Source organism: Diadema setosum, chromosome 6 (assembly GCF_964275005.1).
Source record: "Diadema setosum chromosome 6, eeDiaSeto1, whole genome shotgun sequence".
Lineage (NCBI taxonomy): Eukaryota > Metazoa > Echinodermata > Echinoidea > Diadematoida > Diadematidae > Diadema > Diadema setosum.
In genome coordinates, this window is record NC_092690.1 from 11,379,286 (window position 1) to 11,396,655 (window position 17,370).

General features: G+C 38.7%; 1 protein-coding gene across 1 annotated transcript; it reads left to right on the top strand.

The window, feature by feature from the left end:
* Positions 1 to 1,456: 1,456 nt before the first annotated feature.
* Positions 1,457 to 12,416, top strand: LOC140229528 (uncharacterized). The gene is made up of 4 exons (XM_072309776.1): positions 1,457 to 1,575; positions 7,720 to 8,737; positions 9,718 to 9,780; positions 11,557 to 12,416. Exons 2-4 carry the CDS (start codon positions 7,762 to 7,764, stop codon positions 11,673 to 11,675), a joined length of 1,158 nt encoding a protein of 385 aa, XP_072165877.1. The 5' UTR covers positions 1,457 to 1,575; positions 7,720 to 7,761; the 3' UTR covers positions 11,676 to 12,416.
* The last annotated feature ends 4,954 nt before the right edge of the window (positions 12,417 to 17,370 follow it).

Sequence of the window (17,370 nt, forward strand, 5' to 3'; positions counted from 1 at the left end):
TTGGCAAAAAACAATATCGTAACATCACCGCCCATTCGTCATATTATGGTCACGGTAGGAAGGCATCCACAATATCGCATCCACCACACGATTTTCGCCTCATATTTTCCCTTCTCTTGATTAAATTTTTGATCCCTAAAAAACAAAACCATTCCGAGTGTCGAATTTCTGATTAAAATTACGGGGCTTGGTGCTTCCAGAAATAGGCTTACTTTACTGAGGGGATGTGCCTCTCAGTAAATAGTATATTATGCTGTGCCCCTCTGTTTTATCCAGAAAACTCACGAGGCAAAGTTTATTTTGTATATCACATTTTGGATTAAGAATATATTTTATCGATAGATGGAAGAGCTTCTGAAATCACGTGATTTTAGGTAGGCCTACGTGCATTTTCAGCAATGTCAGAATGTCGGCATGTTTAACACTCAGTGGAGTACTGTTTTGCGAAATGACTTCATTCTTTATGGTGGCATTGTCAAAATAGTGTACACTGTGAAATGATATCTCAAAGCAGTTGTGACATCACAAAGCGATTCTGACATGGAGCTGCGCTGCTTCTTACGATCACTTTGTAAAATGTAATAAATTAATTGTGACATCACAAAGCAATTCTGACAGAGCGCTGCAGCGTGTCTGCTTGATACGATCTTGGTTAAATGTAACAAAGTAATTGTGACATCACAAAGCAATTCTGGCATCGCGCGTTGCTTCTAGGTGAAATGTAACAATTTCCAATGCTAGGAAAGCAATTGTGACAACACAAAACAAAATAAGATTATCATCGCGCGCTGCTTCCGGTCACACTGTGAAATGTAACGAATTCAACAAAGCAATCATCATTGTGACATCACAAAGCAGTCAACTTACAGTGACATCGCGGCCCTACTTGGTACTGTACGATCCCTCCAAAACATCGCGCCCACCCCCATGACTTCCTTCCTCCTTCTGTTTGAAATCTTGATCCCAAATATGATAACAAAATAATATACTCTGACTACTTTCGGTGATATAGGCCTACTATTTGGAGTCACCTTACCTCTGTTTATTATTATTATTATTATTATTATTATTATTATTATCAATATTATTTTTATTATTATCATCACCATCACTATACATAATAAATAGGCCTGTAATTAGAAGTAAGCCTATCGCTGGTAGTAAATATGATAATAATTAATATGATTATAACATCAATAATTACCATATTACTGTCAGTTTTCCTTTCATACCTCTATCATACTCACAAACTATGAGGGGAACAAGAGACACTACGAGGCTAAAATAATTTTTGTTGATGGGATCGTGGCACGTCACGGTGTAAACATTACAAAAGGCCGTTGACCTCACATCGAGTACGCAAGTATTATCCTACTACTGTACTGCTGCACTGCTCGCTGCTGCCGCATTGTTTGTATGCGCTGCTCCAGAATGCATAAGTAAACCGAGTGCAGTTCGTGGACGAGAGAGTGTTCTTGATGTAATAAAGTAGGGCTAGAATCTAGAAAAGGGCTGCGCTAATCTAACAGTCTTCACAATCGAGCCTGATGATATGCTGATATAACCACCTTCAAGGTAAGATAAACGTGGATATTAGCCCAAAGCTAGTACCAGCAGTTACGAGGTAGAGTCTTGACTCGAACCTAATGACTGGAGTCGATAGCTAGCTGTGTGACAAAGCTTCGGCAGTACGTTTGTGAAGCCAACATTACTCTTAGGGCAAGTGAGAGTACAATAGCCTACCTAGCTACCGGGAGCGAGTGAGGGTCTCCGTTACGTAGTCAGTTCTGTGCGGATGTTTGTTTTGCTTCTCCGTTTAAGTTCAAATTCATGGTGGCAGCCCATTTATTTCCACAAGTGTCAACCCAGGACCTGCACAGTTTGACACTTTTCGGTCTAGCTGATAACTGAGTGATATTAATGCTTTGTTTCAAAGCGGTATTCAGGCATTTCACTGCATTTGGTACCACTACCAGTACGTTCTATTCTCACACACATGCTCAGCTCCTCCACAAAGCACTCTTCCAACAAAAGAATTTATGGAGTCACTGTGATGTGACACCGAGTAAAAGTGAGTTACCACAAGGAAGGTGTCTTGGTCAAGGGAAAATTCTCCGCAAGATTAGATTGGAAGCTGCCTCGTACTGTGGTAATTTACTCATACTGATTGAAGCAAAATAACTCTAATTGATATTTTGGGTTACAGAATGATTATTCTTGCATGCTTCATTTTCTCCATAATGTCATTTGTAGGCCATAAATGATAACATTATTGCAATAAACATCATTGTCGAGTGCATGCAGAAATAATGAGTACCAGTTCCAGATTAGATTGCTACTCATCGTGTGCATTTATACTTGTATGCTCATAAACATGCCTTGCGGAGGCACAAGTTGTGTCCTTCCTTCTGTGTGTATTTTTTCTTTGTGTTTGTCACAACCGATCACTTTCATGAAGTAATTTTTTGGAGGTTATACTTGTGAACACGTTCAAATATATTTTTGTCATAGTAGTTCAAGTCCTCCACAATATGATCACTCGTTTCAGCCACTACAGGCTACAATCTCGGCTTGACAGATTATCTATCTTTAGATAATAGTATGGCTTCTTTTTTTGCAGACATAAAAACTGAGTAACAAAGCCATCGTGGTATGTGTTCCTTGCATAGAGTACAGCATTTTGAAGACATTTTTTGACAACTTAGTAGATCTAGAGGCAAAACCAAATGTGGTACCAAATACCACTTCACAAAGTGATATTTTGAAAGAATAAGTCTTGCTTTGTCCCATCTGGATGTATCTTTATGGTGAATGATTGGAAATTATGTTATAATCTAATTTCAGAAAAATGAGATATTTGCAACAGGAATTGAATGGATTGAGCATTAATTAAAGCATGTGCTTTGTGTAAGTGTATGCTGCTGCAATGAAACAGATCACACATGTGTTTAATGTCTAAAGATGGCTTTAGCTGTCCTACATGTAAGTGTACATTTGTTTACCCCTACACAATCTTTTGTGCTTATGCTTCAACTACTATGTAGAGTGATTGACATTTTTTTTTTTTATCAGAAAAGATTGTAAAAAATAGGAATTGCCTGTGTTGCTTGTCTGGGTATCAGCAAAAAGACTACTTTCAAGTTTGTTTGTTCTTGGCCATTAGGCATGTGCTTACTGTTTGATCGAGAACCATTACACAAGAGTGTAAACAGTAGCCCAGTAAACCAGGGGGATAGCTGTGACAGAACTTATCTAAGAACAAATAAAGATAAGTCATGCAGATAAAAGCTGACAAGTGTGTCTGAAACGTGAGTAGGCCTACAGTATATGGTTTTACAATGTAGAGAGCATAGGGTAACTTTTTAAAGGTATTATTGTGAATATGAACATTGCATTATCACCAATTACTGGATGATGATTACTGATACGTAATTGTGTGTGTGTGTGTGTGTGTGTAAATGTTTTTCTGTGGCTTTATTTAGAGAAAGATCAAAAGTTCGTTGACAGTAATGTAGCATACGTAGGCTAACTTTATTTTGTTTGAGCTACACAGTGCATGACACAAACTTGTGTGGTAAATGGAAATATGCGGTCTGTTATTGTTGCGTCAATGCGTTGATGCGCGTTGTGTTCATGCCAATGACGCAGCTTGCGTGTGGTTGGCATCGTTGGCATGGGCACAACGCAACTTTTATTTTCATGAGATAAGATGACGCAGATTTAATTGATTCTTGACTTTAACTTTGACTTGTGAGACAAATGGACGTGGACATAGTCTCTGCCAGCTCTTTGGTGTCGAATAATCAAAAGTTCGACTATATTTGTTATTCTGTATAGAGTCTAGTCTTACTGGCGCATTGAATGTACGCACGAGTATAATACGGAGTAACGGAGTTTATACATGTATCGGCAGACTGAGACTGTTTGATTTATTCAATAAAATCTATGCAACGTACTGGAGACTGTCAGTGTCATCATTAACCCGGCTTACAACAAATGGTGTCAGGAGTGGGATGATGACAGCCTGACGGAGTGATCCACTTCATCCAGTTGAAGAACCCTGATCGACGAATAACAGCCTCGAGTATGACGGAATAATGGTCCACGTTTCGCTCCGAGGAGACCTGCTGTTTTGACTACACTTTGGTAGCAGACAGGAGTATGGAGGAGTGCTGGGTAATCTTGATCTTGATCTTGATGGTGTAGATCGATCTACGTTGATCAGCCCTGGTAGAGCAGCACTATACTCTGTGAGGCAGCTTCATGATGATCAGGCTCGTCGATGGTGGGCTGGAGACTGGAGCTGATGGTCCGTCGGGAGTTTTGCTGTGGACGTCGGAGTGCGCTGGCGTGCGTCGGGGGCGGCTGAACATCAATCGGGATGCGAAATCGACGGTTACAGATCTGCGATATGACATCTCACGCACTGAGCAAGTATTTGGTAACTGAAATAATGGATGATGCTGAACTTTCGTTTAACCGATTGGACTTCATGCAGATTTTGGACCTATGATGCCATTTGGGCATTACGTTTCATGTTTGAAAATGACGTGTCTTAATTGGTCAGTTTAACTGCGTAATTAGTCATGTGTGAACAGTTTGTTTCAAATAAGGATGTGCGAATTGATAATTTCTCTTTGACATCATTTGGACAGGCAATGAAAGGGTTGTGTGTAAATCTCGCTCTAGGCCATGCACTAATTGAAAAGTTTAGTGGGTATTGTGAAGATGGCACTGAAACACCTTTTTCTAACTGGATGGAAATGTTTAATCTCGCAGTTGAGCCTTTCAGTCTAAGTGATGAGGAAAAGGCTAGAGTTTTAGTGAACAACCTCATAGGGCCAGCAAGAGAAGAGATTCGCTATTGTCTGTCGGATGAGAAGCGGAGGAGCTTTACCGAGGTTGTAAAAGCTCTCCGTCTGTGTTTTAGTCGAGAGAATTCTCACTATTTGCGGTGTTTGTTCTATAAACGTGTTCAACGTGATGATGAAGACTTGGCAGGCTTCAGTACGGCTCTCATGCGTCTTTATGCAAAATTGGTAGATGCTGCAGACGATGAGAAGGAAGCTGCGGCTCTGAGGCAGCTTAGAGATGAAGCTCTGTCCAGTCAGTTTGTCAGTGGAACACGGGATGAGAGGGAACGAATTTTGTTGAGGCGTTTGCACATGAAAAATCGGGGATGCCGATTTGAAGTGCTTAGGAGAGAAGCACTATTAGTTCTCCGTGATGACTGTATGCTAGAGGGAGATGGGTTGAAAACTGGGAGTGCTGATGCTGGAACACAAGGAATGTTCACTGACTTGGTTGCTCAGCAGCTAGATCTTTCCTCAGATACAGCTGGACAGGAGAAGGAGGATGCCATATCTACTCTTTTGGATGGGGGATCGCAGATTCTGGGTTGCGTTGATGTAGATGAGGGTGGTGCAGAAATTGATGCTGGGGGACATGGACATGAGTCATGTGATGAACAGGTTGATGCAAAGGATTTAGATGCTGGGGTGCTTCTAATTGCAAAACCTGTGGGAGAGGGTACCAAGAGGGGTCCCGAATTATCACATGAAGGTCAGGATGTCCAAAAGCATGCAAAAGTGCAGCCACCAAGCACTCACGTAGCGCCAAAGGAGTGGTCAATTTCAAAAGAGGGGAATATTACTCATGGTAACATTGTTGTCAGTGATGTAATAACAAGGGAGGCATGCATACCTATCTGTAACGTGTGGAAGAATGGATGTCATGTTCAGGGAACGGTATGGGGGCCCTGGGAGTCCAATTGGAGACCGAATTTTCATGAAAGCTTGGTCGCTGCAGGTTAGAAATTCGTTGTCCGTCCATGGAATTTGTTGTGACTTGATTCGCTTACAGTGTATATAAGTATACGTTCATGACTACCGTTGAAACTTGTGTATATACCATCTCAAGTAGCACTGGAATTAGGAACTATATGCCAATTTAGAGATGCAATGCGAGAATGGTTATCAATATAATATGGTTGTTTTAATTGATATGTGATTGATAAGATGTTTTTAATGAGATATTGAAATAGTGATAAGAAAGTATTTGAAATCACTACTACGTGGAAAAATGAAGGAACTATAGTCATTGTTTTCATTGTTTTGTTGGAAGCTGAACAACATGGCATTCTGACAATATTAGTGGTTGTTCAGTGAGTCAGAAACTTTTGATAATGAGAATAGTTGGTCGAGAATTCATATGCTTTGAATGATCCCTTGATTTGTGTGAAGTTTTGTCAAAGAGCAAATTGTTGACTGTGACGATATGACACATAAAGCGGGGAAGCTCATTTTTGTTAGTAGTGAATTCTAACATTCTGTGATATTTCATGATATGTGTTATATTGAGTAATTGAGAAATATATTACTTTTAGAAAATAGATTATTATCATACGGGTCGTATGATATAATCGCGGGGAAGTTGTCGTGTTGTTGTATAATTAAGAGACTTGTCTATGTATTGCGTCTCGATATAAATTTGAACTACTACAGACATTAATGTATGGTTTTATATACGACGCAGAACATGTTCTGTTACGGCACGTTTGACGTTATTCTGGGCTTATATGGACCATTTCTCGGAGAATATATACATAACTGACAATGTGGAACAACTGAGCTTTATACATTGAAGCGGAACTGAAGAAAATTGTAACATATTGATGTGTTATTCTCTTGGCCCGGAACGTTTATGCCATGTATCAAATATGAGTTTGTATGATTTACTGTAAATTTGGAAGGTTCAAGAGTTTCAGCTCTTGGCAGATTTCATAAAAGTTCAATTTTGTAGTATTTCGACGTTTTTATATTTGACTGGAAAAGCGGGGAACGCACGCTTTCCTGAAATATATTTTTGTAATTATCTGCTGTTTAATCCGCTCTTATATGGAATTGCTGTAAAGTGTATAATGATTTGACATGAAGAGCGGGGAACTTTTTGTTATGTATTATTATGTACAATGTTATGAAAATGATGATGTAATTGGGATTATATAACCCATGGTTGTGTTATATAATCGCGGGGAAGTTTGTGGTAAATGGAAATATGCGGTCTGTTATTGTTGCGTCAATGCGTTGATGCGCGTTGTGTTCATGCCAATGACGCAGCTTGCGTGTGGTTGGCATCGTTGGCATGGGCACAACGCAACTTTTATTTTCATGAGATAAGATGACGCAGATTTAATTGATTCTTGACTTTAACTTTGACTTGTGAGACAAATGGACGTGGACATAGTCTCTGCCAGCTCTTTGGTGTCGAATAATCAAAAGTTCGACTATATTTGTTATTCTGTATAGAGTCTAGTCTTACTGGCGCATTGAATGTACGCACGAGTATAATACGGAGTAACGGAGTTTATACATGTATCGGCAGACTGAGACTGTTTGATTTATTCAATAAAATCTATGCAACGTACTGGAGACTGTCAGTGTCATCATTAACCCGGCTTACAACACTTGTAGCATGGAGATGATACAACATTAAACCATTGGTGTGACAACTGGAAATAAAACAGTGATGAAATTTTGTAAAATCACTGATATGGGTATTGTGCAATGTGTGACAATCTAACGACCCATGTGACATGTTGCAAATTGAAAATGTAACATTATTGACAGGCAATTTGTCAATCAGTTGCAATGAAAATATAACAGGAGACATGAGATATGTATTGAGATAACTGACTCTTTTATTATCATCTTTGTACAGGTATCAATATGACGTAGTGTAGAGGCTGTTGAAAAGTCCAAGATGCTGTCAGACCAGGATGACAGCTTTGTCAGCATCAGTCTGGATGGGACTGAGTGTGAGATCTGTCTCCAGGACACGGGGGAGGCGCTGACAACCTGCAACATCTGCGCCAAGTTCCTGACCAGCGGGCCGGTGCAGCAGGGCTTCAACCAGCTCCCGGACCTCATACACGCCCAGACTCAGGGTCACCCCTCCTGCTTCCGCAAGTTCCACAAGCTCGCCCGCCGCCTGAGCCGGGCCGGCGGGGACAACATGCGGGACCAGCTGCTCAACTTCAACAGCAATAACCTGGGCCGAGAGCTGCTCTTGGAGAACATCCGCAGCCGCGTCAGCAAGAGCAACCCGGGCTCCCGCAGCGGCAGCCCCCTGCTCTCGGGGGCATCGTCGTCGGGGAGACTCCTCCGGCAGGATATCAGCCAGAGCGACCCCCAGCTGGACTTGCAGAGCCAGGAGCTTCGTCGCAGTTACACCAAATACCTGTTTGGAAAGTGTGGAGACCATCCGAGGGACAGCAAACAAGTGCCTGAGAAGCAGCCTAAGCATGGGTCTCCGGCTGCGGGGATTCCCGGGTCTCCGGCTGCTGGGATTCCTGACACAGTTGACCCCGTGCCCGGCCTTACCCCCAAGAGTGCCAACGGGAGGAAATATTGGAAACCCACAGAAGCTATGCCAAAGCATTGTACCAAGCTATCTTGCCAAAGCAACCCCCAGTATTTAGCAAACGTCCCTAAAGACAATACAGACTCCTACCATGGCCATATGCATGCCTCCAGTAGATCCCAGGCTGAAACCGACTGTGATCCACAGAGGTTAAAGACCAGGAGCAATGGTGACAGGGAATCAAGTGCCTTGACAACATCAAACGTCAGACCTTTCGTCGCGCTCCAGGAATCGGATAAACGAGATGAAGGTGACCTGAATGGACATGAGATGAATGAGAGGTGGAGGAATGTCAGACATCTTGCAGAGAGTCAGCGTGAGTATCAATAGATTTAAATAAATCAAGCTGATTTAATAGGTCATTTGATTTGTTAGCTCATGTGCAGTGTCTAGCTTGTGGAAAATCTTGGCCCAGCTTTAACAATCAAGATGATTGATGCTGATTCTATTCTGCAGAGTTAAATCCAAGTATCTAGTAGGCCCTCTTTTAAAAGGGAATTCCATCCTCACATTAATGTTATTTCTTATAAGACAGAAAAATCAGAAGAGTAGATCACTGAAAATTTGAAAGACAGTTATTACCTGTTCAAGTTTAAAGAGCAAGACAAATTGGCAACGCTGTGTGACATTCAGATGTTTACTGTAGATGTTGAGCATCTCTCGATTTTGTTTGTTAACAAAAAAAAATCACAATTCTCATTTTTCTCTTGAGAAATTTTTTTATCCAGATCTGTTCTTGTAATTAGAATGAGAGTGATACATTTTTGCTTGTCCTTCTCAGCAGATAAGTTTTTATCTGTTCCAGAATATTTGAGAAAAATTAAAATTAGTGATATTTTGTTTACAAAACAAATGGAGAGCCTCAACACCTACATCACATGGAGTTAACCAATTTGTCTTACTTTCTAACCTTTATCAGCTCATCACTTTTGATTGTGTGTCTGATTTCCCCCCAAATTTTCACTGCTTCTCTGTTTTCATTCAAAGCTACTAGTATCAGAATGGACTTTCCCTTTAAGTGCTCATTGTGATAATTTGATTGTTTGATTGGTGTTGGATTCAAACTTTGTGAAAAGAAACTGTCGTGTCATGTGGAGAGGTTGTGAGGCCTAAAATATCCCATCATATCTAAATCAATTTTTGATGTTAAAATTAAATCTGAATCAGTTGCAAAGACTGAAACCATTTTCATAAATTTTCAGATACCTACAATATTCACTTTAACAGTTGAATGCAAATTAATATTTCTGTTTCTTTAGATTATATTTATATTTTGCGTGTCTGTTATATTCACAGTAGTTACCATGGTGATACCAGATTTAAAAGACCATCTTCAAACTCTTCAGGAGGCTGTCAATAGTAAGTATTGAGGTATTTTGTGTAATATTATCCGTTATGTCAAACTTGATAGAAGGGCCTGTGATTATGAGCTTCAAGTGTTAATTCTGCTTCGTCTACTGGTCCTAACCAGTAGTTTAATGGCCCAACCAAAGTCAGCCATGAAGTACTTTTATTATATGTATCACTTATTGTCAGATAGCAAATAAGCTAGAAGTATTCTTTTATTATTGTGGTATGCCATTTTCTGATATGTTGAGAGATAGATATTTAAGATTTTTATATAGTACACATACAGCTTTAGTATGTTCTTAAGCAACTCCTCCCCCCCCCCAAAAAAAAAAAGAAGAAGAAAAAAAAAAAGATACTTCAGGCACAGTCAGACTGGCTGAAGATCTAGAAGTTTAAGATTGTGAAGTCTTCGCGATCTATTGTCGATCGGTCACACTGGCAAAAGATCAAGAAGTTTGGCAGTCATGGCATAGGGGGAAATATCCGTAGTTGGAGTGAGAAATTTTGCAAGAAGTTTTCGCCGGAAGTTTTGCGGGGAGTTTGCAGTCAACTGGCAAAACTTAGATATCACGATCTTAAGCTTCTCAATCTTTTGCCAGTCTGACGGTGCCTATTGTGTAAGCAGGGCTGCACACTAACCCATTTTTTTTTCCTACTGGTCCAACCTGTTTGTCAGACCAGTAGGTTACCTAGTTTTTCCTTTTTTTGCTAGTCCATTCCCTAAAAAATTACTGGTCCAACAGTGATTTGTACTGGTTCTGGACCATTGGACTAGTGCCAGTGTGCAGCATTGGTGTAGGCCTACGTGGTACACTCTCTGGGTTGGCCATTTTGGGTTACACTGAACTTCTGGGTCCATTTCATTACTATGTCACTTATCACTGCAGCAAGAGTAGAAATAATTAGCAACTTTTTGATGTTATGGGGTCCTGATGTCACTTAACCCGTTGAGGACGAGTTCCGGGTATACTTGGGCAGGTGTCTATGGAAAAAGCATGTTGAAACTAAATCAGTCCATCCTCAATTGGGTAAAACTGCTTGCCTAAACAGACAATATCTTGGGTCCCCTAAGCCACTAAAATAATGATGTACAGTCACAACAATCTGTGCATGAAACTCGGCAACAATGTCAGCTTTCGAAACCCTTTAAAGCGCTGCTGTGGAACGGTGTTAAACAGAGGCCATTTGGCGACAATAGTAGCTAAGAGGATTACACAGTTTCCATTCATATATTGTCAGATCAGGGACAACTGTCTTAATCACAGAACAAAGGTCATTGAAGGGTTTCGTGAGCTGTGGATATTGAACATTTAGTGTGTGTGTGCCTGTGTTTATTCATCTGTGTTAGAAGTAACCTATTGGATATAATTTTGTCTTTCATCATACATTTACCTGCCATTATTTAAACTTGTGCTGTGTCTATCATTTTGCTTTTTTTCACATAAGTGTGTGCATTAGATTTATTAGTGGAAGAACAATTTTTGTTACTTTTTATTGAATATCATTGTTCCTCCTTTATCCTAACTACTGTACTGTGTATTGCACATGAAGTTTGAATGATAAACATCTTGTGTTTCTTATCTTGTTTTGTTTTAAATAAAATTAATATCTTTTCCCTTTTTCGTCTTCCCACTAACTTCTGAGTATTGTTGTAACTGACTGACAAAGTGCCTCACATTGACGTAAATAAATGAGTATTGCCAATGAAATGTTGGTAGAATCTTACCCCAAACAGGATATTGGATACAACATAATTTGGCTGTGTGCTTACCTTTGCACTCACAGGGGCCTGCTGTCAGCTAGCCCAACACCTCGAGGAAAAGGATCGGCTAAAGGGAGAGGTGTCTTCACGCCATGTGACCATTCAGAAGCTCGTCGAGCGGCAGACCACTCTCCACCACTAGAGGGAGCTGTTCCTCGTGTGAGAGATGACCCGGTGTATAAGGTCAAACGCTTAATACCAGATCGGTCAAGGGTCCATTGTTACTGAGAAGGCATTGAAAGTGACCGGAACACTGACCGATTCGTACCGGCATGCGTGCAGTGGTGTGTAATGTACTGTCCATCATACCAGGAGTTGGTCTCGGGTGTAAAACAAGTATTGTGTTTGCCCTCATCTACATGTACACTCTCTAATTTCTTTTGAAGTTTGTCCTTGCATGATATTTGACATATATACAGTAATTACTTGATAGTATTAATGGACAAACATTAGGTGCCCTCATCTGAACAATCCATATTCTTTCAAGTTCATTCACTCATGGTAATTGACATCATGTGTTGATATTTTTAGAGTGTACAGGAAGGATGGTGGTTGCCCTCAATGTAACCCTGTGGATTTCTTTTAAAAATTGTCCATTAATATCATATATGCCATCAGTAGCTTAGAATATCAAGGATTTTCAGTCCTTTGAAGAGGTCCTTGTGTGGTGGTGAGAAGACAGTACTCTGTGTATCTTTTTTTTTTTTATTGCCCTTTTTAAAATTTCTTGGTCGTCATACTGTAAAACAGGAAACATTCGCAGCATGAAACTTTCACGAATTTGAACCGACAGCCTTTTTTTCACAGCATTCATTTCATTGATGAGACAAACAATTTTGCATGCACTTCACTTTCGTGAATCTTGGCTACTTGCAAAGTTTGTGAAAGGTTCATGCACATGAAAAGTTCTGGTTTTAAAATATATTTCTTTCAGTGTTCCAGATGACAGACCTGTACAGATCCAAGATCAATATCAAATACAGTCAACCTTGCTTAAGTCGACCTCGCATAAGTCGAATAATGGCCTAAGTTGAAAGCCTTTTCAAGTCCTCTTCTCTTTATATTCTATTGAAATTAATCCCTCATAAGTCGAAATTTTCTCTGAGTCGAAACTATTTCGTTAGTCCAAATAGATTTGTCTTAGGTGAGGTTGACTGTATTGTGTCCCTGCCATACAGCACTTCTGTGGGCTTTACATATTCTGGCTGTTCCATGGTTTGAATACTAAAAACTTCTTCAGGCTACTACAGTATAAGAATGGAAAACAAATTTTGTAGTAGAATTTGAATTTTGACTGTGAATTGTAAGTTGCAATGGCATGTTTACTTATTGGACTGATATCTCAATCTATAGTGAACCTTTTATTATTATTATTTTTATGCCTCCCGCCACGAAGTGGTGCCGGAGGCATTATGTTTTCGGGTTGTCCGTCCGTCCGTACGTACGTCCGTACGTCCGTACGTCCGTCCGCTTTCGTTTACGCGATAACTTGAGTAATATTTACTGGAATTTTACCAAACTTGGTCCAAGTATGAAGTATGATGGGGCAACGATTTGATAAGATTTTGGGTGAAATCGGCTGAAGGTCAAAGGTCAAAGGTCAAGGTCAAATCATGAAATTGTATCCGTTTACCCGATAACTCAAGACTGTATGGAGCAAATTTCACCAAACTTTGTTAGAGGATGATGTATGATGGGACAATTACTTGATTAGTTTTTCAGTGAAATCGGACAGAGGTCAAAGGTCAAAGATCAAGGTCAAATCCTAAAATTTATCTGTTTATGTGATAACTCAAAACTGGATGAAGCAGCTTTCACCAAACTTGGTCCAAGGATAATGTATGATGGGACAATTAGTTGAGTAGATTCTAGTGACATTGACAAGAGGTCAAAGGTCAAAAGGTCAAGGTCAAATGCTAAAAATGTTGCTATTTCCCCCATATCTATGCAATGCCCGCAGTTATTTTCTTGAAACTTAGTGTAAACATGTACTACTGTGTAAGGATTCTCCAGAGAGAGTTTCATGTCATAAGGTCAAAGGTCAATAGGTCAAAGGTTAGGTGAAAATGTTGCAATATCACTTTTCTCGCAAATGGTTCAATGTATCTTCATGGAACATGGTACATATGTATGTACTGACTGGCAGGGATTATCTAGGGAATTTAGGGGTCATGGGTCAATAGTCAGGGGTTCAAAGGTCAAGGTCAACTCCTCAAAATGTTACTGGGCAAGTCCAAGATATCGCGCACCTTACGTATGGGACATTCAGAGATTTCAAACCTCTGAAAAGTAATGAAGGAGCACTTGGATTTTATTGTTTATCATCAGGAGGACTGGTATCCCTGAGAAGAATATTGTGTTTAAGTTTGATGTCATTTGACCTTGGGTTAATGGTTTTATTAAGAAAAATATGCCAACTTACGTATGGGACCAGAGAAAAACTGGATTTTTCAAAATAAAGTTTGAACTGAAAATTCTCTGAAAGTACCTTACTGATCAAGTTCTGTTTGGAAGTGAAGAAAGGTACAATACCGAAGTATCTTTCAGCAAAGTTTCACTGCAAAAGAATAAAGCATATTTTCATGAAGTTGGTTTAATTAACGAAAGTACACCTTACGTATGGGACATGGCTCAACTTACGTATGGGACATTTGTCTTTAGTGCACAAATGCATTCATGGGAATGACTTTAAATTTCCCCATAGTGTCATATTCAGTTCCACAAATCATGCTACAACATGTAAGAAATGAAATAGACTTCTAAGTGAGTACTTTCCCGGTTCAGGTACCTCGCAAAAGCTAAAATAAAACAAATAAAAGTAATTACCAATTTACAATTAAATGTCTTAGTTTGGATTCCGTCATGCATTAACACTGTCCTCATGATGTCTACACAGACAGATATAGTATACTGACACTCTATTTCTAGCCCATTTGTAATTTAGTCAATATTTTTTCATCAAATGAAAAAAAAAAATGAGCGAATTCTAGCTTGTGACCTTGATATAGCATACATGTACATGTACAATAACTAATTTGTAGTCTTGATAATTTCAACTTTAGAATCAAATGTCATGTACAATGTAATTACAAATACAGTTTGAAGTGGATACTTTCAGTAGCTCTAGGCTTACCTTGCAAGTTGTCTAAGTTTTTATAAAGCTTTATAATTGTTTGAAATGCAGCACAAAACACACCAACAACAAGAGTACTTCATTTTGCACTGTAATCATCATGTTTTGCCATGTGAATTTTAGCTGAACTGCAAAATCAATCAAATTTTAATGAAAGTTTTATATTTTAAGGAGATAGAAGAATGTACAATGTATGTACCAATGCTGTTTTTTTTTTCAAATTGCTTGGCTTCTTGTCTATGAAACCAAAGACGACAAAATTTGTGTTACTTTGTACATACATACATGCTTGTGTAGTGATACAGGAAAGATTATCATTTGCACATTCAAATCTAGATTTGAAACACTTAAGTAACTCACTGATCTGCAAATTACAATTTTGAATAAATTCTAATAACCTCATTTGATCATACACTACCAGATTGCAATGTATGTTGATAATTGTGTAGATGTGGGGTACAAAGTAAGTATGAGTTGATGAAGGTGTCTCAGAGCACATCTGTCTCTTCAAACACAAAATAGAAAAGAAAATTGAATTCCCTATTTGTTTGTGTAATTTGTGTTTTTAGCACTCCAACCACAGAACGAGTATTGATATTGTGGTTTATAGCAAATGTAAACTATAGTCTTCATTTTACAGGATTTTCAGAAATCATGTTCATGACCTTGATAAGTCATGACATATTCTGAGGGTGAGCAGTTGAAAATAATATTAACAATCATATCAAAATAAAAAGTATTCTCATAGGGTTTTTCCTTTGCTATCAACTCTAGTAATGACAAAGTTACCTGCTCACACCTTAAGTGATTTTTCTTTTCAGTAAGACCTATAATGTTGTCATTGATGCGCGCCATAAGCACAATTGTTTTGATTTCGCTTTTGAGGCTGTACAACCTGTGGTACATGCTGAACAGTGTACTGCACCTAAAATGACACTCAGAGAATCCCATTCTTGGACAAAGTCATTTTGTAGAGAGGTAAAGTTGAAAATGATAACTGAATTAAGAAAATGTCCAATATCAAAATGTTAACTGGGAATCAAAGACCAGCTGCACAGCCTGTAATGAAAATAAGAAAATACAAGTATAAATGAATATTCTTTATTTTCCTTTCTTAATCATAGAATGACTCAATAATGCTGTTCTTACACTCTCCCTGAGGTCAACTGAGTAGGAGAGGCAGATATATAGACATATCCTTCAGAGTAGGTGCAAAGATAACCATTAACCAAACAAATGTAAGGACATATAGCATCCATGTCAAAAGGCGGTTTTCCCATTCACTTTGCATGTAATGTCCCATACGTAAGGCATTTGTCCCATACGTAAGCAAACTTTAATTAGTTATAAGATGAAGGACTAATTAAATTTCCTCATTTAGTTTTGCTAATCTGGAGTTGAAATGAATAAATTAGAACTTCCTAAAGTATGATTGGTCAATGTTACAAATCTTCAGAAAAAACGTAAAAAAACATACTCAAATCCTTACGTATGGGACACTATGTTCTGGGAAAGTGCATAATTTGCATAATTAATGTGCTGACCTTGTCTTACCAATTGCAGATTACACTAACTCATACAGGGGTCATGTCCATAAAGGAACTAGGTCAAGGACAAATTCAACTGATTTTAGATGAATATTTATAATTTGTCCCATACGTAAGGTTTGTTTTTTATTTATGCAAATCAAGGCCATATTTCTTGCATAAATTTGCATAATTCAATATTTTCTTTGCTGGAAATATATGATTTAACTCTTTGGCTACAACATGATATCAATAACTTTTTGATAAAATCAAGATGAATTTTGAGCATCTGAGGGGACATTATCTTGGACTTGCCCTACTGCTGTATTTCCCTCTTACATGTATACTAGTATATGCAATGATTGCATTATTAGTTTTAAAAGTGTTTAATATATGTACATGTATTACTTGATGGAGATTCTCTTGGAAATTTCCAGCCAGAAGGTCAAAGGTCAAAGGTTAAGGGTCAAAGGTCAGGTTTAAATGAAAAAAAAAATATTTTGTACTGTAATTACACTCTTTCTTCATACCTTGAAAATTATACTCAATGCATAAACTTATAATAAGGTCGGTCAGAAGTCAAGTAAAAATTTTCAATTCCCCAAATATGTGTACCTGCACTCTTTAATAGATAATTATAGCAAACCCAGTTTGTGGAAAGTGAACATTCAAGATATTTCTGACAAACCTGTTATTTTGATATTTTGCCAGTTATGTGAAACTGTCATCACACATTGTCAAGACATTGTACTATACACCTATTGGGAGAATCATGCATTATGGCGGAGGCATCAGTCGCCGTAGCGACATTTCTAGTTTCATTATTATTATTATTACATTTTTTTTCCTTTTTAAATCTGTGATATCTGTGGGGAGCGGTACTACCTTGTAGCATGTTGCACTTCGAGGAATATTCGCGTAATTTTGTGAATTTGCGAGAGCCAAGATTTGCAAAATTAAAATGCTAGCAAAAGTTCTTGTCTCCACTATATGCATTGAATGTTAGAGGCAATTTGCCACAAAAAAAGGCCGTCGGCTTCAGTTTGCAAAAATTTTATGCTGCGGAAATATTGTGTTTTACAGTAGGCCTACTGCATGATCCATGTCTGGTGTGTTACTAATTTCTTTGCAGCCAATGTAGATCATACTGTGATATTTACAACTTGTGTTCATGCAAC